General features: G+C 46.3%; 1 protein-coding gene across 7 annotated transcripts in view; it reads left to right on the forward strand.

The window, feature by feature from the left end:
* IRF2 (interferon regulatory factor 2) overlaps positions 1–15927 on the forward strand; it is an 89440-nt gene extending 73513 nt beyond the window's left edge. For 5 of the 7 annotated variants that reach the window (XM_031664144.1, XM_031664145.1, XM_031664146.1 and 2 more), the window contains 3 exons: positions 2846–3010; positions 10849–10895; positions 12533–15927. In XM_031664144.1, coding sequence (XP_031520004.1) covers positions 2846–3010; positions 10849–10895; positions 12533–12841 — 521 coding nt within the window. In that variant the 3' untranslated portion in view covers positions 12842–15927. Of the gene's footprint in view, positions 1–2845; positions 3011–10046; positions 10324–10848; positions 10896–12532 lie in introns of all 7 variants that reach the window. The other 2 variants (XM_031664149.1, XM_031664143.1) reach the window with 2 other exon arrangements.
* Positions 15928–17116: the final 1189 nt, after the last annotated feature.

Below are 17116 nucleotides of genomic sequence, written 5' to 3' on the forward strand. Positions count from 1 at the left end.
GCCCTGGGAGGCTAGGAGGTGCAAAGCAGGTGTTCCATAAATCTCTGTTAGTTGAATAACCGACTTGGATGTCATGGGGAAAAGCAGTGAGAGAAGGAATTCCTGGTTGGAACAAAGGGATCTGACTAGGGGGATACTTGAGCGGCTGCCATTGTTTGTAGTCCCAGCTAGCTTGCTGTCTTTCTATCAGGAGCAACATGCAAAGGAGAGATGAGTTTTGAAGTACTGGAAGTTTAAATGGCTTCGCCTTAAGTCACATTTATCTAAGGCCTTCATTGCCTTAGTATGCAAAGCATCACTGTGCCCTCCCTCCTCAAACTCACCCGTTTGGGTTCTACCTCCACCCACCAGCTGCTTCTTAGGACTTGGGCTAGGGCAGGACATTATCTTGTTTTCCTGCCATTTTATTTTACTTGGAGGGAAGAGGCAGAAGAAACTTGAGAGAGGTCAGTGTAGGTCAGCGTCAGTCTGTGTCTAGTGACCTGCATAATTGATGTCCTCACCCTCAAATAGGATAGTCCAAAGGATGAAATAAACAGGCTTGGGATCTGCCTGCCATATAGAGTCTGCCTGCCTTTTCTTTAATTTTATCCCCCCAAGGAAAACCTAAACAGGATCCGGTTTCCTTCCGTTCTGTATGCTGTGGCTTTTGGACTCTTATCACAGCCCCAAATCCCCTTTCTGAGCCTCTTCTGTACCTTTCCTTTCTTTATTAAAGAACCTATGAATTGCCATTGCCCTCTAAAACCTTCCCTGCGTAGCAATCAGACAATGTGCTTATCACTCCACAGAAAGCAATTAAAACAGGAACCTGTTTATAAACAAGAATACTTCAGAAAATAAAATACTTGGAGTGATTAAAACAGGAGCCTCTCCATGACGCCTGGCGTCTCAAGGAGACTGGAATGCATTCTAACCTGAATACTTCGCCGATTGGTGAGAAAATGTCAGCAACATAGAGCACCGCATATACTCCAAGCTGTGTGAGTTTGGGCAAGTCACTCTCCCTCTCTGTGCCTGAGTTTCTTCATCTATAACAGGATAACGCTGCTTTCTCTGTCATCCTTGTGGGATAAAATGTTAAAATAACATATACGAGGACCTTGGGAATTATTTCTTCACCTTTATTTATTGAAGCTAATTTTCAGGGACATTTCATCCAACTGACAGTGGTATGAGGTCAGTTTCGTTTAAAATTAGGGCAGGACCTTAGGGATCTTCAAATTGAAATGGCAATGAAATATCATTACTTACCTACGAGAATGGCCAAAATAAATAAACAGTGACAACACGAAACGCTGCCGGGGCTGTGGAGAAATCTCATCACTCAGACATTGCTGGTGGGAATGTAAAATGGCACGGTCACTCCGGGAAGCAGTTTGGCAATTTCTTGTAAAATTAAACATGAAATTACCATATGACTCAGCAATTGCATTCTTGGGCATTTATCCCAGAGAAGTGGAAACTTGATGTTCATACAAAACCTGAACACAAACATTCATAGCAGCTTTATTTGTAATAGTCAAAGGCTTGTATCAACTCAGACATCCTTTGGGGGAGAATAAACACACTGGTACGTCTATACCGTGGAATACTACTCGGCAATAGAAAAGGAACCAATGACTGACACGCACAACTTGGGTGACTCTGCAGTGAATTCTGCTGAGTAAAAGCCAGCCCCAAAAGGTTACTATATGAGTCCATTAATATAACATCCTTGAAATGAACAAATTAATGAAACGGGGAACAGATTAATAGTTGCCCAGGGGTCCTGGACAAAGAGATGGATGGGGAGGTACTGAAGGAAGGTGGCTATGGTTACAAAGAGTCACATGAGAGAGACTGGTGGTGATGGAACTGTTTGGTGTTTTGACAGTGGTGGTAGGTACATGAAACTTCATGTGTGATAAAACCACTTAGTCCTGGCGCAGGTACACACTCACGCAAAAAAGTGCAAGTAAAACTGAGGAAATCAGAACAAGATGGGTGGATTGTTATTAATTTCAATACTCTGGTTGCGATATTGTATTCTAGCTTTGCAGGATATAACCATTGGAAGAAAATGAGTAACAGGCACACAGGATCTCTCTGTATTATTTCTTACAACTGTATGTGAGTTTACAATGATCTCGAAATAAACAATATAATTTTAAAAATTGAGGCAGATTTCAGAGCTAGGGTTGTCAGATTCCATCTTATCGGTGTTCCGGGGAGCTGATGCTACTAATGTTTGCCAGAATTGGAGATCTGACTCTGTTCCACTGTGCTGATATTTCAGCCAGTTGGACATGTTGCCTGCAGAGCAGGAAGGGAGCTGGGAGCGTAAGCAGAGCACCCCACAGCTAGATGTGACACAATTGGGTGATTTTCATGGTCCTTCCTCTTTGGTAAGGTTTGACAATGTCTCCCTGGATCATAGAATCCAGAAATAAGCACAGCGCCTTCTTTTGGAGCAAGTGCAGGGAGCAGAAATCGGTCAGGTTCAAAATACTGTCATGTCTGGCCCTGGGGCTGGGGCTGGATGCTCCCTCTGGTCCTGTGGCCTTGGCTGTGACGGGGTTGAGTGTGGAGTTCTGCTGAGCTGGATAGGACATGGCTACGGTGCATGCCATTGGCAGGCATGCTGGAGACAGACCTGGGGAGCCAAGTGCTGGCCGGCTGCTCCCTGGGAGACACCACCCCAGAGCTACAGAGCTCAGGCTTGTTCTTCAGCCCCATGGCGGGGGACAGATGGTGATGGGAGCCTGGCAACCTGGCTCTTTTGGGGAAGACTTTCTTTCTTGAGAAAGTGTGCTAGAATTATGAGGTCAGGAGACTTTGCATGATGGCTGTCTTTTCTTTGAAGTTGTAGGACAGTCCCATCTGGACAGCAACATTGAGGATCAAGAGATTGTCACCAATCCGCCGGACATTTGCCAAGTCGTAGAGGTGACCACGGAGAGCGATGAACAGCCGGTCAGCATGAGCGAGCTCTACCCTCTGCAGATCTCCCCCGTGTCTTCCTATGCAGGTGAGCTACAGTGGGAGGCTCTGGGAGGCCTGGAAACTGGCTGCGCAGTGCTTTGGTCTAGGGTCACCCATCTCACCACCCCACGGAGCATCTCTCCTCTGTCCTAGGAGTTATTCTTCCTGGAGTTTTTCATACTTTAATTATCTTGATCAATATCTTCTTGGACACTTTTGTTCTCAGGTAGAGGACAGGATCACAACATTTCTTTACTTCGTTGGCCATAACATTTTTTTTTTCTTTTTGAGACAGAGTCTCGCTGTGTCGCCTAGGCTGGAGTGCAGTGGGATGATCTCGGCTCACTGTAACCTCTGCCTTCCAGGTTCAAGCGATTCTCTTGCCTTAGCCTCCTGAGTAGCTGGGATTACAGGCACACACCACCACTCCAGCTAAGTTTTGTATTTTTAGTAGAGTTGGGGTTTCACCACGTTGGCCAGGCTGGTCTCGAGCTCCTGACCTTAGGTGATCTGCCCGCCTCGGCCTCCCAAAGTGCTGGGATTACAGGCTTGAGCCACCGTGCCTGGCCTCCCATAACATTTTTCTGTATGGTTAACAGATAAGATTTCTTTAGGGCAGTGGTTCATCAGAGTCTAATTTGTTAGTCCAAGTTACTAGAAATTTGGCAGTGCTTTAATGGATTCTCAGTTTGAGCAGACTGGATAGGACCTTAGAGGTGATCTCTTCCTGTTCCTTCATTTCTGAAAGGGAAGGGACTTATTCGGGGTCCTACAGTCAGCACATGTCTAGGCCAGGACTTGACCTCAACCTTCAGACCCCAAGCTCATTGCTAGATCCATTCCATTCCAGCAAGCGTACTTGTCCTTTCCACATATTTTCTCTTTCTTTTTATATCTAGTACAGGTTCTAATTAGGCCAGATGACTGAGCCCATTGCCAATTCCCCAGGGAACTGGCGACATAATGACAGGAGTTGGCCCGGGCAGAGTCACAGGAGAAGGAACAGATCCAGTTGGTTCTTGATTCTTACAGAATAAAAGGACGGCTCCTCTTGTTCACCGGCATTACTTCATCTTCTCCTCTCTTCCTGATGATCTCCATTTAACTTTGTGGAAATCAACCGTATTAGGAAATATAAATCCTGAGTCAGTGTTACTGCTTGCAGATATTAAAAATAAAAAGCAGAGGCCCCATCCTAGGAAACTGCAGTTCAGTTCTAGTAAATTGTTCAGAGATTCTTCCCTGTGCTCTTTACACGCTGCCAAATGGGGTGTCCTCCAGTAGGTGCCACCCCCAACACTGGCTCAAACCCGCGCTGGAATTAAGGACCGTTGTTTGTGAATTATCAGCCACTAAATCTAATCTCATTTTCCCTGAATGCCAACTTTCTTGTTTTTTCTTTTTTTTTCACTTTTAAAAATTGTGGTAAAATACATTAACATAAAATTTCCATTTTAGCCATTTTTAAGTGCAAAGTTTAGTAGCGTTAAGTGCATTAATGTTGTGCAGCTGTCACCAGCAGCCACCACCAAAACGTTTCTCATCTTGCAAAACTGAAACTCTGTCCGCATTAAACACTAAGTCCTCTTTTCCCTCCTCCACCCTAGCCCCTGGCAACTCCTACCTATTTTCTATCTCAATGAATTTGGCCATTCTAGGTACCTCATATGAGTGGAATCATGGTGTTTATTGTTTGGTGACTGGCTTACTTCACTTAGCATAGGTTCTAGTGTACATTTATGCTAGGAACGAACGTAAGTGGGATGTGAGAATAAACCTTGGCTACAGGAAGACTATAATCTGTCAAACAGGATAAGCTTGTCATCAGTGATTTATTCAGCAAATGCATTTTGAACTCTTATACGTGCCAGTCCCTATTTGGTCCTTGCCAGTATTCAGTCACAAGAACCACCATTTGTTGCAAGTTTATCGTGCCCTGGGAACCATGCTCAGTGCTTCGGTACAGGGGACTATTTGTTGTTGTTATTGTTGTTGTTAATAGAAATAGGGTTCTGCCATGTTGCCCAGGCTGGTCTAGAACTCCTGGGCTCAAGTGATCTGCTCACCTCAGCCTCCCAAAGTGCTGGGATTACAGGCCTGAGCTGCCAAGCCTGGTATGATACAGTTGACTTGTTTAATTATAATTAGAGTAACCCTGTCAGCTGGGCATCATCATCATCCCCTTTTTAAAAGTGATGAATCTGGCTGGGTGTGGTGGCTCACGTCTGTAATCCCCGCACTGGAAGGCTGAAGTGGGAGGATCACTTGAGCCCAGAAATCAGAGACCAGCCTGGGCAACATAATGAGACCCCACTTCTACAAAAAATAAAAAAAGTTAGCTGGGTGTGGTGGCATGTGCCTGTAGTCCCAGCCACTTGGGAGGCTGAGGCAGGAGCATCACTTGAGCCCAGGAGTTCAAGGCTTCAGTGAGCCCTGATTGCACCATTGCACCCCAGCCTGGGAGACAGAGTGAGATCCTGTCTTTAAAAACCATATATATATATATATATATATGGATCTACGGCTGTCGTAGGTAAAGCTGTGTGTCTGAGGGAGGAACGATTGGGAGCACAGCTAGAACCCATGAGCCGTTGATGCCAAAGGCTGGTCCTTAACCCCCCCAGCCTGTGTTGCTGCCCTGGACAGCTGCACGGGCTCTGCCATTCAGAACACAGCCACATCTCGTGATCTCATTTGATTTTCACAAGGACCCACCGAAGGAGGCAAAGCCGAATGTTTATGCCTTAATTTTACAGTAGAGCTAACTGAAGCGTGAAACACTCAGCCACTTCACTTATATTTACATAGTTATGGCTAAAAACCCATGACTTTCTTCTGTATCCTGCCGCTGCAGGCATCGTTACGCTCCATGTGGTTTTCTTTTTCTCTTCTTTTTTTAGGGGGTTGGAGCTTTAGAATAGACTTCTATGTTTATCTGTTGAGTAAGACTTCTCTGAGGTCTTCTTGGGGATTCTGGAAAGGCCTCTTCTTGCCGTTCTGCCAGCAGCGGCATTTGCTCAAGCAAAAGAATCCGGAGAACAGCAGATCCATGCAGAGAGAAAGGAAAATTTCGTTACTGTCTTCAGGACATTTGCATAGATTTGAAAGGAAGGATTTCAGTGCCAGGATGGCCATCAACAGGAGGTTTGGCTGGAGCCTGGCTTTTCAGCCTGGCCTTTGGTTCTTTCTGTTGTCTTCATTGTCTGGATTCTCCAGAACCTTGTGGAGGGAGGGTTACTGGATGGAGCCACAGTGTTCCGTCGCTGCTGCTTTTCTAGAGCTCACACTGATATAAAACATTTCCCTGTTACTGACTGTGGCTAATTTTAGTTCCTCCGTCAGAAATTGTATAACGTGCTGCCAGGAAAGGCAGCTTTCTGCGTGTATTCACCTTTCTTGCTTTGTGTTCTCCAGTAGAGCCGGCCATTTGCCTGTTTTTCATGATGGAGTTCCTTTGTTTGGGCTGTTCATCTGCATGTCAACCTCCTCTGACCATCTTTATTCATCTGTTTGGGAAACTGGTATTTGGAGGCTGCCGTTTGCTCGTTTTCCCCTCTACTAATCATTGAACTATAATCCCAGTAGTGTATTAGAAAACCACATTCAGTTTTGCAAGTCTGTCTTCTCCTCTGTGGTCTAAATATTATGGTGAGAAAGAGAAGAGACAGCACTTGCATTGGATGTTTTAAGACAACATACACTTCTAGTGTGATTCGTAAACCTTTCGTACTAGGGAGGGACATTTCAAAGTGCCACTTTGGGAAGCTCCGGCGGACAGACATGTCATGTTTAAAGATCCATCACAAAGGGACCGCTTGCCTGATCTGTGGCATCAGAATTTTATTAGGTGGTTGATGGTTTAATAAAAGAAAACCACAGTAGAATAATGGGGGAGGATGGGTAAGAGGGGCTGGAGAGTAGACTCGAGAAGAAAGCATCATCTGAAGGACTCACTGGCTATAATGAGAGAGTGGAGATCTTCTACTGACCGGCAGCCATCAGTAAAGGCTTTGAATCCTTCGGGAAACCACACCAGGCTTGCATTTTGTTGGGCGGAGCAAAGGCACAATAGCTTTGAGATGAAGAGGACTCCGATTTGAAAATAATTTACTCCTGGTGAAAGTAATTGAGAATATGATCAATAGAAAGACATTCAAATCAAACTTGTTGAACAAGAGCCTTCCAGAAAGTGTAGCAGAATGTCAGAGTGCAAAAAAGGCTTTCAGGTAAAAATGTGTCATCTCCCTTCCAGCAGTATGCCTGAGATGGTTTGACAATATGTGTGTTCTCAGGGAGGCATTAAAAACTGGTCTGGAATAGAGAGTTAACCTACAACCAGCGTCACCCTAGAACTGGAAGAGCTTTGGAGATCATCTAATCCAAATACTCCCCTTCCCTCCCAGCCCAGATGCTTTCAGGAAAACTGAGACCAGAAAGGTTAAGTGAATTACTCATGTGCCTGTTGGTGCCATGTAAACACCTTCAGCTTATGCAGCTTGTTTGGAGTTGCTAGAGAGGCAACTCCAGACTTCTTTATTCCATTATATTTGAAGTAAGTAATAAACAAAAAGCAAAAGGAAATTCAAACTAATCAAAAGGGAAAATGAAATAACAACTTATGTTGATAGTTCCATAGTAGTACTGATCTGGAGGCACAGCTGCAGTCAGCTGCCTTGTGTAAGAAGTCAGCGTGGAAGTGGGAGTGGTGGAGTCAAACCAAGGAAACAGAGGACATGGGGTGCGGTGCATCCACCAAAGCACTTTGAGTCACTGATTCTGGGGTCGCAGAGAGAACTGCTGCCCTCAGGGGGAGGTTCAGGGTTCTCTGCTCCGAAGGTACTCAAGGCCACTTTTTAAAACTGTCGGTGTCCTAATATGGCGCATCTTCCTGATGACTTCAGATGCTGTGGACCTTAATCTAGACATGACGCTCTTTAACTCGCATTTGTGTCAGCTGAAAACAGAAGTTCAGAGCGTGTGTATCTTTTCTTATCTGCAGCTATTTCCCTGAGCTGAAAACTGGGTACTTAAAGGAAGTTAGCATCCCAGTCACATTCATGGGCTGTGCAAGGTCTCGCCCAGGAGCCTTACCCCAGGATCTGACTTCCAGCCCTTCCTGCACCTGCGACTTGGGCTGTGCTGGAATCCCAGCCCCCAAAGCATGCTTGGTGGCGTTTCTTTGTTTGTACTTGGAGGGGAAAGGAAAAGAAGACCATGATATTTATGGAAAGTCATTAGGAGTGAAAAGCCTCTGAACCCATATGAAAGGAAGAGAAACCTTGGCTTTGGAGCACAAAGAAAGCTCAGCATAAAATGGAAAGCGGATCTTGAAATTTCATCAGAGGCCAGAAGAGCAGAGAAGCAGGGCTGCTGTGTGCAGTGTGCAGGCCCTGGAGTCAGAAGTCCGGTTTTGTTTTCTCTCCTCTGTGCTGTCTCAGTTGGCAACTCTGGCAAGTTTCTCAACATCTCTGTTCCTCATTTTTCTTCTTGGGAGTGGCTGTTCCGATTCCTGCCTCCTCGGGATACTGAGCCAACACGAGAGTTCTGTGAGGAGGGGAATTCTGTTTTCTGTTGTTTTTCATGTGTTTCTGCGTGGAAACGGTTCTTGTGCTTAGCACTGTCAGCTCATCTTCATAGCTGGGATCTTTGTCAGCTGAGGCTGAGGGCTTCTCTGGGCCTCTGTGGCTCCCAGCACGGGATGTTTTGGGGAAACATGCCCAGTCCGAGGAGTGGAGAGATCTGCCTTCTGCATGCTCCTGGCCAGCCCCCCGCGATCACTCAGGCTTGTGTGAAGTCACTGGAGAACAGTGGCTGACAAACAGGCCCAGAGACTCCAGGCTGGGACCAGTGGAGTCCGCGTTCTTACTTTCCTCGTTTAAGGAATGCACCTGTGGCACAGTTTGTCCATTTGTTCTTTTGCCTTTAATTGATAGACAGCCTGGTCTGGGGCTAATGCTCTCAGTGGAAGAAAGGGCTCTATCTGGGCTAGAGCCATCTCATCCCAGCTCTGCCACCAGGAAGATGTGAGACAGAAGCCAGCCCCTCAGCAGGGACCGGGTGGAAAGCTGGAAGGCACTGGAGCACAAGAGCTCTTCTGCATAACGGGGGATAAGAGCAGCTGCTTCCTGACGTAGGACCCCTGTGAGACCTGCATGCAAAGCCTGTGGCATGGCATTGACCCATAGCGCTCCCCTCTTTTAGAATGTTCGCTTCCTTTAGAACATGAGCTTCACTTTTGGATTTTCTCGTGTTTTGAAATATACATCACCTAAAATTTACCATACTTTTGGGTATGGGGTTATTAAATTCAGAGTTGGAACTAAATGGGAGGAAAGGCAGTTAAAGGTTACCATCAGGAAGAGAAGCTATTGCAGTTACTCTTTAGGCCTTGTCTGTACAGTGAATGGCTCAGGTTAAGTGATCTCTAAATGCCTAAATATTGCACAAGCTCTGCCCTCTGTGATTTCATTTCTCAGTGGTTATGGACACTGGAAAAATCACACACCATTGATATTTTATTTTACAAAATCAAAATGTTTTTATGTTTAAAAATATTTTTATAAGCATAGGTTGTGTATAATCACTAGACTTCAATTTCATTAATCCAGCCTGTTGTGCAAACCCAGGGTTAAGCAGTGCTGATGTATGGAGTGTGTGCTGTGTGCCAGGCCCTTGCTAGGCCTTTTCCATGTACCCTCTCACTCACTCTCCATGTAATCCTCTTAGCAGGTAGCAGTGCCCTCATTTTACAGAGGAGAAAACTGCAGCTCAGTGAAGTTGAGAAACTTGCCCAGTGTCTCACAGCTGGCAGGCCAAATGGGGATGGTAACTGATTGGCTGCCATAACCATGAAACCACAAACTTAGTGGCTTGAAGCAACACACATTTGGATCTTACAGAAACGGATCTTACAGTTTCTGTGAGTCAGGAATCCAGGCGTAGTTTAGCTGTGTCCTCTGCTGCAGAGTCTTGCAAACCTGCCATGGAGGTGTTGGCTAGGGCTGCTGTCTCATCTGAGGCTCAACTGGGGAAGGGTCCACTTCCAAGCTCACGTGGTTTTGGCAAAATTTCGTTTCTTGCAGGTTGTTGGACCAAGGACCTCAGTCTCTTGCTGGCTGTTGGCTGGAAGCAGTCCTTACTTCTTTGCCATGGGAGCCTTCCCAACATGGTTGCTTGCTTCAGCAAGGCCGGCAAGGCAGAGTGTTTCCTCTCCCAACAGGTTTTTGTGTTATGTAACATGATCTTGGACACAGGATCACATCCATTCCATCCCCTTTACTGTATCTTATTTATTAGAAGCAGACACACATTCCATCCACACTCAAGGGAGGCAATCCCAAAGAAAGTGAACCCGAGGAGGTGAGGATCATGGGGAGCACCCCAGGTCTGTCCACCTACGGTAACCCACATGGCAGATGCAACTCTAGAAATCCAGGATCTAAGTCCTGAAGGGGTGAGAGGTAAAGGAAGGATCTGAGTGTGATGGGGATAATGTAGGAAAACCTTTTCAAAATGGTCAACTCTGCATTGGAACTTAAATGAATTGGTTGGCATGGATTGGAAGACAGGACCCATGTGGGCATCGTGGACAGTGCTACAGTGAGGAGGGCCCCAGGGACCAGTGCCCCTTCCTGGGAGGTAGTGCCCAGTGTAGACACAGCCCGGCCCTGGCCAAGGGAGCCTCCTCGCAGCTCTCAAGCCTGGTTCTCCGAAGATTACAGAGTGGAAATTCACTGTAGCTTCTTCCATGTAGAATGTTTGACTTTACAAAGGGAGGAGGTGATGAGTTTAGTTACTCAGTCTCCTTTTTATAAACACTGCCCGAGCCTGGGCATGGCTTGAGGGACAGGAATGATGGCCCTGTGTTTTTCTCTCTGTGAACAGAAAGCGAAACGACTGATAGTGTGCCCAGCGATGAAGAGAGCGCTGAGGTAAGCCGCTGCCCTGGCCGCCTACGATTCTGCCGAGGAAAAGCCTCCCCACCAGCTCCAGGCTTTCCTTGCTGCTGGTTACACACCTTTCCTTTAGATCACAAGCTTCACTTTGGGATTTTCTTGTGTGGTGAAATATGCATCACCTAAAATTTACCATACTTTTGGGTTTGGGGTTATAAAATTCGATGTTGGAACTGAATGGGAGGAAAGGGAGTTAAATGTTACCATCAGGTAGAGAAGCTGTGATGGCAGGAAAAGGGAATGAAGTGGAGGCCAGGAAATGCTGATGCTCTTACCACTTAAACATCCTACTTCACTGGCAAAAATAGAACAGCCTTCCCAGCCAAAAGCAGTGACCAGTACACGTCAGAAAATGCTAAGCAAAAGCCTCTTCCACGTGTGCGTGGGTTCCCTCCCTCTGTGACCCATGCCCAGAGCTGGTTGTGTGCCCCATCTTGATTCCGAGTGGGTCCCATCCCCTCTCCCTCCCGTAGATGGGGCATGCACAATGGCAGAGAGTGGCTGGAATGGAGATGGAAAGCATTCCTGCTGGCCACCTGCTGGGGGTCTGTGCTTGAGTGAATGAGAGAGAGCAAGAGGGAAGGAGAAAGAGAGAGGGAAGCTCATGGTTGTTTGAATTAGTGGTTTCCCATGTACTAAACACTTTCAGAAAAAGTGCAGGCATTCTGAAAAGACAGATGTACACACTCACATACACCCTGGCCTGATTTCTTCAAGGTTGCAGGTCTAGTCCCTTCTCTGAATGAAACCAGCCCTTCATTCAGAGCTCCACACTGTGGAGCTCTAAACCACCCCCATTTGAAAGCAATCAAGGGGCATACATTGCAAATCACTAAGTTCCTCACTACCTTTTCTCTGCAAATGCAGGTTGGCTCAGGTTGACTGGGCCAGCTCTGAGGGACTGAGTCACTGTGCCACACTGGCTGTGGTGACCTGAAACCTATCGAGTAATCGGGCCGAGCGGCAGAGCATACGGGAACCAGAAACCAAGCTGCTGCCTTCTTTTCTTGCCTTCATAGAGTAGTCTGGAAAGTATTTCTGGGAGGTAGCAAATGGGAATTGATTTAAAAAAAAAAAAAAGAAAAGGGAAGAAAAACCATTACTTGGCATGTGAATAGCTGGGTGCAATAGATTTCACTTGAAGGATATAGAAGTGCTAAGCCTTTGTTCATTCTGCAGTTCTTAAAAAATTCAGCTAAAGCACCAACACATGGAAACAGTGACACATTTTTCATTTTTAAATTTTATTTGTGGGTTGCTGTTTTGAGACAAGGTCTCATTCTGTTGCCCAGGCTGGAGTGCAGTGGCGTAATCATAGCTCACTGAAGCCTTGACTTCCTGGGCTCCAGTGATCCTCCCACCTTAGCCTCCCGAGTAGCTGGGGCTAAAGGTGTGCACCACCATGCCTAACTAATATGTTTTGTAGAGATGAGGACTCACTACATTGCCCAGGCTGGTTTCAAACTCCTGAGCTTAAGTGATCCTCCAGCCTCAGCCTCCCAAAGTGCTGGGATTACAGGGATGAGCTACCACACCTGGCCAGTGATGCATTTTTTAAAAAGCCATCCAATAGAAGGAGAAGGAAATACATATCTTAATTACTTTCTTTAAAGGGGCGGCCACACTGGCGGAAGAGGAATATTGAAGGCAAACAGTACCTCAGCAACATGGGGACTCGAGGCTCCTACCTGCTGCCCGGCATGGCGTCCTTCGTCACTTCCAACAAACCGGACCTCCAGGTCACCATCAAAGAGGAGAGCAATCCGGTGCCTTACAACAGCTCCTGGCCCCCTTTTCAAGACCTCCCCCTTTCTTCCTCCATGACCCCAGCATCCAGCAGCAGTCGGCCAGACCGGGAGACCCGGGCTAGTGTCATCAAGAAAACATCGGATATCACCCAGGCCCGCGTCAAGAGCTGTTAAGCCTCTGACTCTCCCCGGTGGTTATTGGGGCTTCTTGGCTTTGTTTTGTTGTTTGTTTGTATTTTATTTTTTTCTCTCTGACACCTATTTTAGACAAATCTAAGGGAAAAAGCCTTGACAATAGAACATTGATTGCTGTGTCCAACTCCAGTACTGGAGCTTCTCTTTAACTCAGGACTCCAGCCCATTGGTAGACGTGTGTTTCTAGAGCCTGCTGGATCTCCCAGGGCTACTCGCTCAAGTTCAAGGACCAACAAGGGCAGTGGAGGTGCTGCATTGCCTGCGGTCACGGCCAGCAAGGTGGAGTGGATGCCTCAGAATGGACGAGATAATGTGAACTAGCTGGAATTTTTTATTCTTGTGAATATGTACATAGGCAGCACTAGCGACATTGCAGTCTGCTTCTGCACCTTATCTTAAAGCACTTACAGATAGGCCTTCTTGTGATCTTGCTCTATTTCACAGCACACTCAGCACCCCCTTCTCTGCCCATTCCCCAGCCTCTCTTCCTATCCCATCCCGACCCATCCCATCCCACTCTTTTCCTACTTTTCCTTCCCTCAAAGCTTCCATTCCACATCCGGAGGAGAAGAAGGAAATGAATTTCTCTACAGATGTCCCATTTTAAGACTGCTTTAAAAAAAATCCTTCTAATCTGCTATGCTTGAATGCCACGCGGTACAAAGGAAAAACTATCATGGAAATATTATGCAAATTCCCAGATTTGAAGACAAAAATACTCTAATTCTAACCAGAGCAAGCTTTTTTATTTTTTATACAGGGGAATATTTTATTCAAGGTAAAATTCTAAATAAAATATAATTGTTTTTTATCTTTTCTACAGCAAATTTATAATTTTAAGATTCCTTTTCTTGTTTATCAGCAGTTGTTATTACATCCTTGTGGCACATTTTTTTTTTTTAATTTTGTAAAGGTGAGAAAAGCTTTTATGAGCTCATGTAGCAATCAGATTATCCTGTGGATTGATAATAAATGAATATGATATATAGTTAAATTTTTAAGGGGCATCACTCCTGGCTTTGTCTGTGTCTGCTTTAAAAGAGCACAATCACGGAATAGGACTGACAAAGTATTGTTTCTTTTTGGGGACCAAAATGTTTTCCCTTGTTGACCACAAGAAACCCTGGAGGTTCCTACTGTGAGGCCGCAGATGACTTCTCTTGAGTGCTTGCCTGAGCAGGGGCCTGTGCTGAGCGTTTTCCATGAGTTCCCGTCTTCATTCATCACACTCGTGCTGTAGAATAGGCATTCATCTCCGTTTCATGTGGAGGAAATGAAGACTTAACGTGAAGATGCCTTTACTCGGCTCACAGTGACACTAAGAGGCAAAGGCACACGTTGGGCACAAGTTGAGCCCAATTCCCTGTGCTCTGAAGGGGGTCTTTTTTCTTGTAAGCATATCTGTTATCTCAAATGTCTGTCTTCCTTTGTGTTGGGAGCGTTCCCTAGGGAGGGGAGTATTTTAGCTACTCCACTGGTTTCCTTCTCTGCTATGAGCGAGGTTCACCCACCTCTGTGTCTTTCCTGTTTTCATCCTTAGGCTTACACGTACGACGAACGTTTTGTGTTTATGTCACTTAGAGGGGTGCATGGATAAGACATTTTCCACAACAGGAAATATGTGTTGGGCTCCAACACCATGTCCGTCGCTATTCTTCCTAGGACCCAAGGCCTTGCACATAGACCCTGCCCTCAAAACTTGGGGTCTGTCTTGTGGAATAAAAGGGGTGACTTCAAGAACACCAGTCTTTATCATCCACTTGGTGTTTGAAGGTATAGCCTTGGCCTGGAGAAAGCCACAGCACCAGCCTCCCCTGCATCCCCAGTATCTTATTCTGTAAAATCAGAATATGAAACCTTCGCTACCTGCCTACTACCTCTGGGGGGTTGTGGAGGAGATTGCTAAGTTAATATTTGAAGAGGTTCCTTTAATGAAAGGACAAAAGGCTATTTCTGTGCCTCTCTCCATGTGTGGCAGCAGATATAATTAGCGGCCATAAAGTGATCCAGCCCTGAATGGAAATCAGCTGGAGCATTTTCCTGGCGGATGCATTGTAGTTGAAATGCCACACACACAGGCGGGGCTGCTTGTGGAAGGAGCACCTTCGTTGACTGTCTCAGTTTCTTAGTGAAAGGGGAGTTACCAGGAGGAAACGGATGCTCCCCGGCTCCTTGGCACCCTGCTTTTCAGTGAAGACCTGCTCTTCCCCCAGGTCCTAAATGGAGGAGTTCACTTCTTTGAGACTTACATCTAAAACCTTTTACTAAGTCATCCTGTTTTTAAATAAATTAACAAAACAGTAACGGAAGGTTGCCCTGAGTCACATGACCTGGTTATCAAAGGGTTTAAGGTAGCTCAGGTCTCCTCCCCGTTCCTTCTTCCCAACACAGGCTCAGGGCTTCTTCCTGCATCTCAGGTCCCAAATGCCATTCCTGCTGCCCTCCCCCTGCTTCTGTAGTGTAACCAGATTTCTCAAACCCCATCAAGTGGAATAAAATTCAGGACTTGGAAATGCATCATTTAAGCTCCAGAGATGATACTCCCATTGCCAATAAGGCCATGAAAAACAGAATCATGTTTAAAATACTTCTGAGAAAGCCTATATTGTTTCTAAGTGATCCTTGTGAGCAACATAGGAAAACAAGCTAGTCTCAGGATGCCTACGGTTGACAGGAAGAAAAAGGCGATAGAGCAGCTCATGGACCCAAGCCTCAGACCTTGTCGTCACTTAGAGGAAGTACCAGGGACACATGCTTCTGGTTGGTATTTGTGTGAGCTGATAGGCTTTTATGATGGGCTTGGGTGTGTGTGTGCACGTGTGCACTTAACAGCAAGTTCAAGTTCAGTGTAACTGCCTTTGGAACAATAGTTTCCATTCTCTGCAGCCAGTTCCTGGGTCACTCCCTTGATAACGGGCTCACTGTACAGCTGTGAACTGTGAATTCAGGGACGTGTACTTCTGCCCAGCCTTGAGGTTGCCAGCACCCAGCACATCCACATGCCTTGACCAAAGGGGCTTCTGGAATGCCATTTGCATATCTAAATAAATCCACCCTCAACCGTACCGTTTTGTCCGTGTTTTGATGAACCACTGCCAAAGGTGATATTGAGTCTATTGAAAAGGATTTGTAAAAAAGAAGAGAGATACATGGCTGTGGAACACAGATTCTTGAGACATCAAAACCCTAACACAACACCCTTTCCCCACCTGAATCCAAAGTGTACCATGCTATCATGTAGCCACCACTGAGACAGATTTTAGAAGTGAAGAAGATGAGTGATTTGATTTCAGGAGTCTGAGTTTTCAAACTTGTGCTTTTGGAAGTACTTTGCATATAAATGAAAAGATGGTAAGCCCCAAATGGCCTCCTGCCCCTAATTCCGAGAGATGGAACATGAGACGTTCCTTCTGCTTGAGGCCACTCTGCAGCGCTGCATTCATTAGGCTGTAAAGGCCCCCTGCTATTGTAGTTATGGACAAATAAGCCCAGATCAAAGGTGAAAAAAAAGAACCCCACTGTTCTGCCCGATTTCTCCTGATAAAAGACAAAAGCTAGGGAGAGGTTTACCCACAGGTGGCCAAGATGAGTTCCTGGCATTCAGGGGTCAAACAGCTAATGGCTGAGTACCAGTGTGGTTTGGAGGCAGAAACTGGTTTTTACGTGGTACTGTTCAGCCACCTCCCTCACCCTGAAACTCCATCCCACAGCACAGTGACATGCCCGGGACCAGAGTGATCAGAGCTGGTAGGACATGACCCTGACCTCCCTCTGTCCCCAGGCTGCAGTGGACCCCTCCCAAGGGCAGTTGGGTGACACCATCAGCTTCTTGAGGCTGTTTCTCAATCTCATTTGCACCCCAACATGTGAATCAAGGTTGGGTACTACTAGGCTGTCATACCCGGGATCTCCTCCTTCCCTGAGCCCCACCATCCTGGTGTCAAAAGAACAGGACTGGGACTCTTGGCTTCACCCCCTTAGGAATGTGTCTAACCACAGGCCTGGAGATGAGAGCCCAGCTGTGCGAAGCCGTCAGGTCTCAGGTCAGGAGATGCAGGAAGCTGGCAGGAGTCAGGGGGGAGATGATTTCTTGTGAGGCTGCCTGGCCTCTGGGTCCCCACTAGCCCCATGGGACACTGGTACCTTCCCTATTCCCTGTCTGGGCTTGGGCATCACTGGTCCTGCTGTGCAGACAAATGAGGGTTTTGTAGAGGATTTTCTTCTGTGACCACACGAACAGCAGGTGCAGAGGCA

Source organism: Papio anubis, chromosome 3, assembly GCF_008728515.1.
Source record: "Papio anubis isolate 15944 chromosome 3, Panubis1.0, whole genome shotgun sequence".
Taxonomy (NCBI): Eukaryota; Metazoa; Chordata; class Mammalia; order Primates; family Cercopithecidae; genus Papio; species Papio anubis.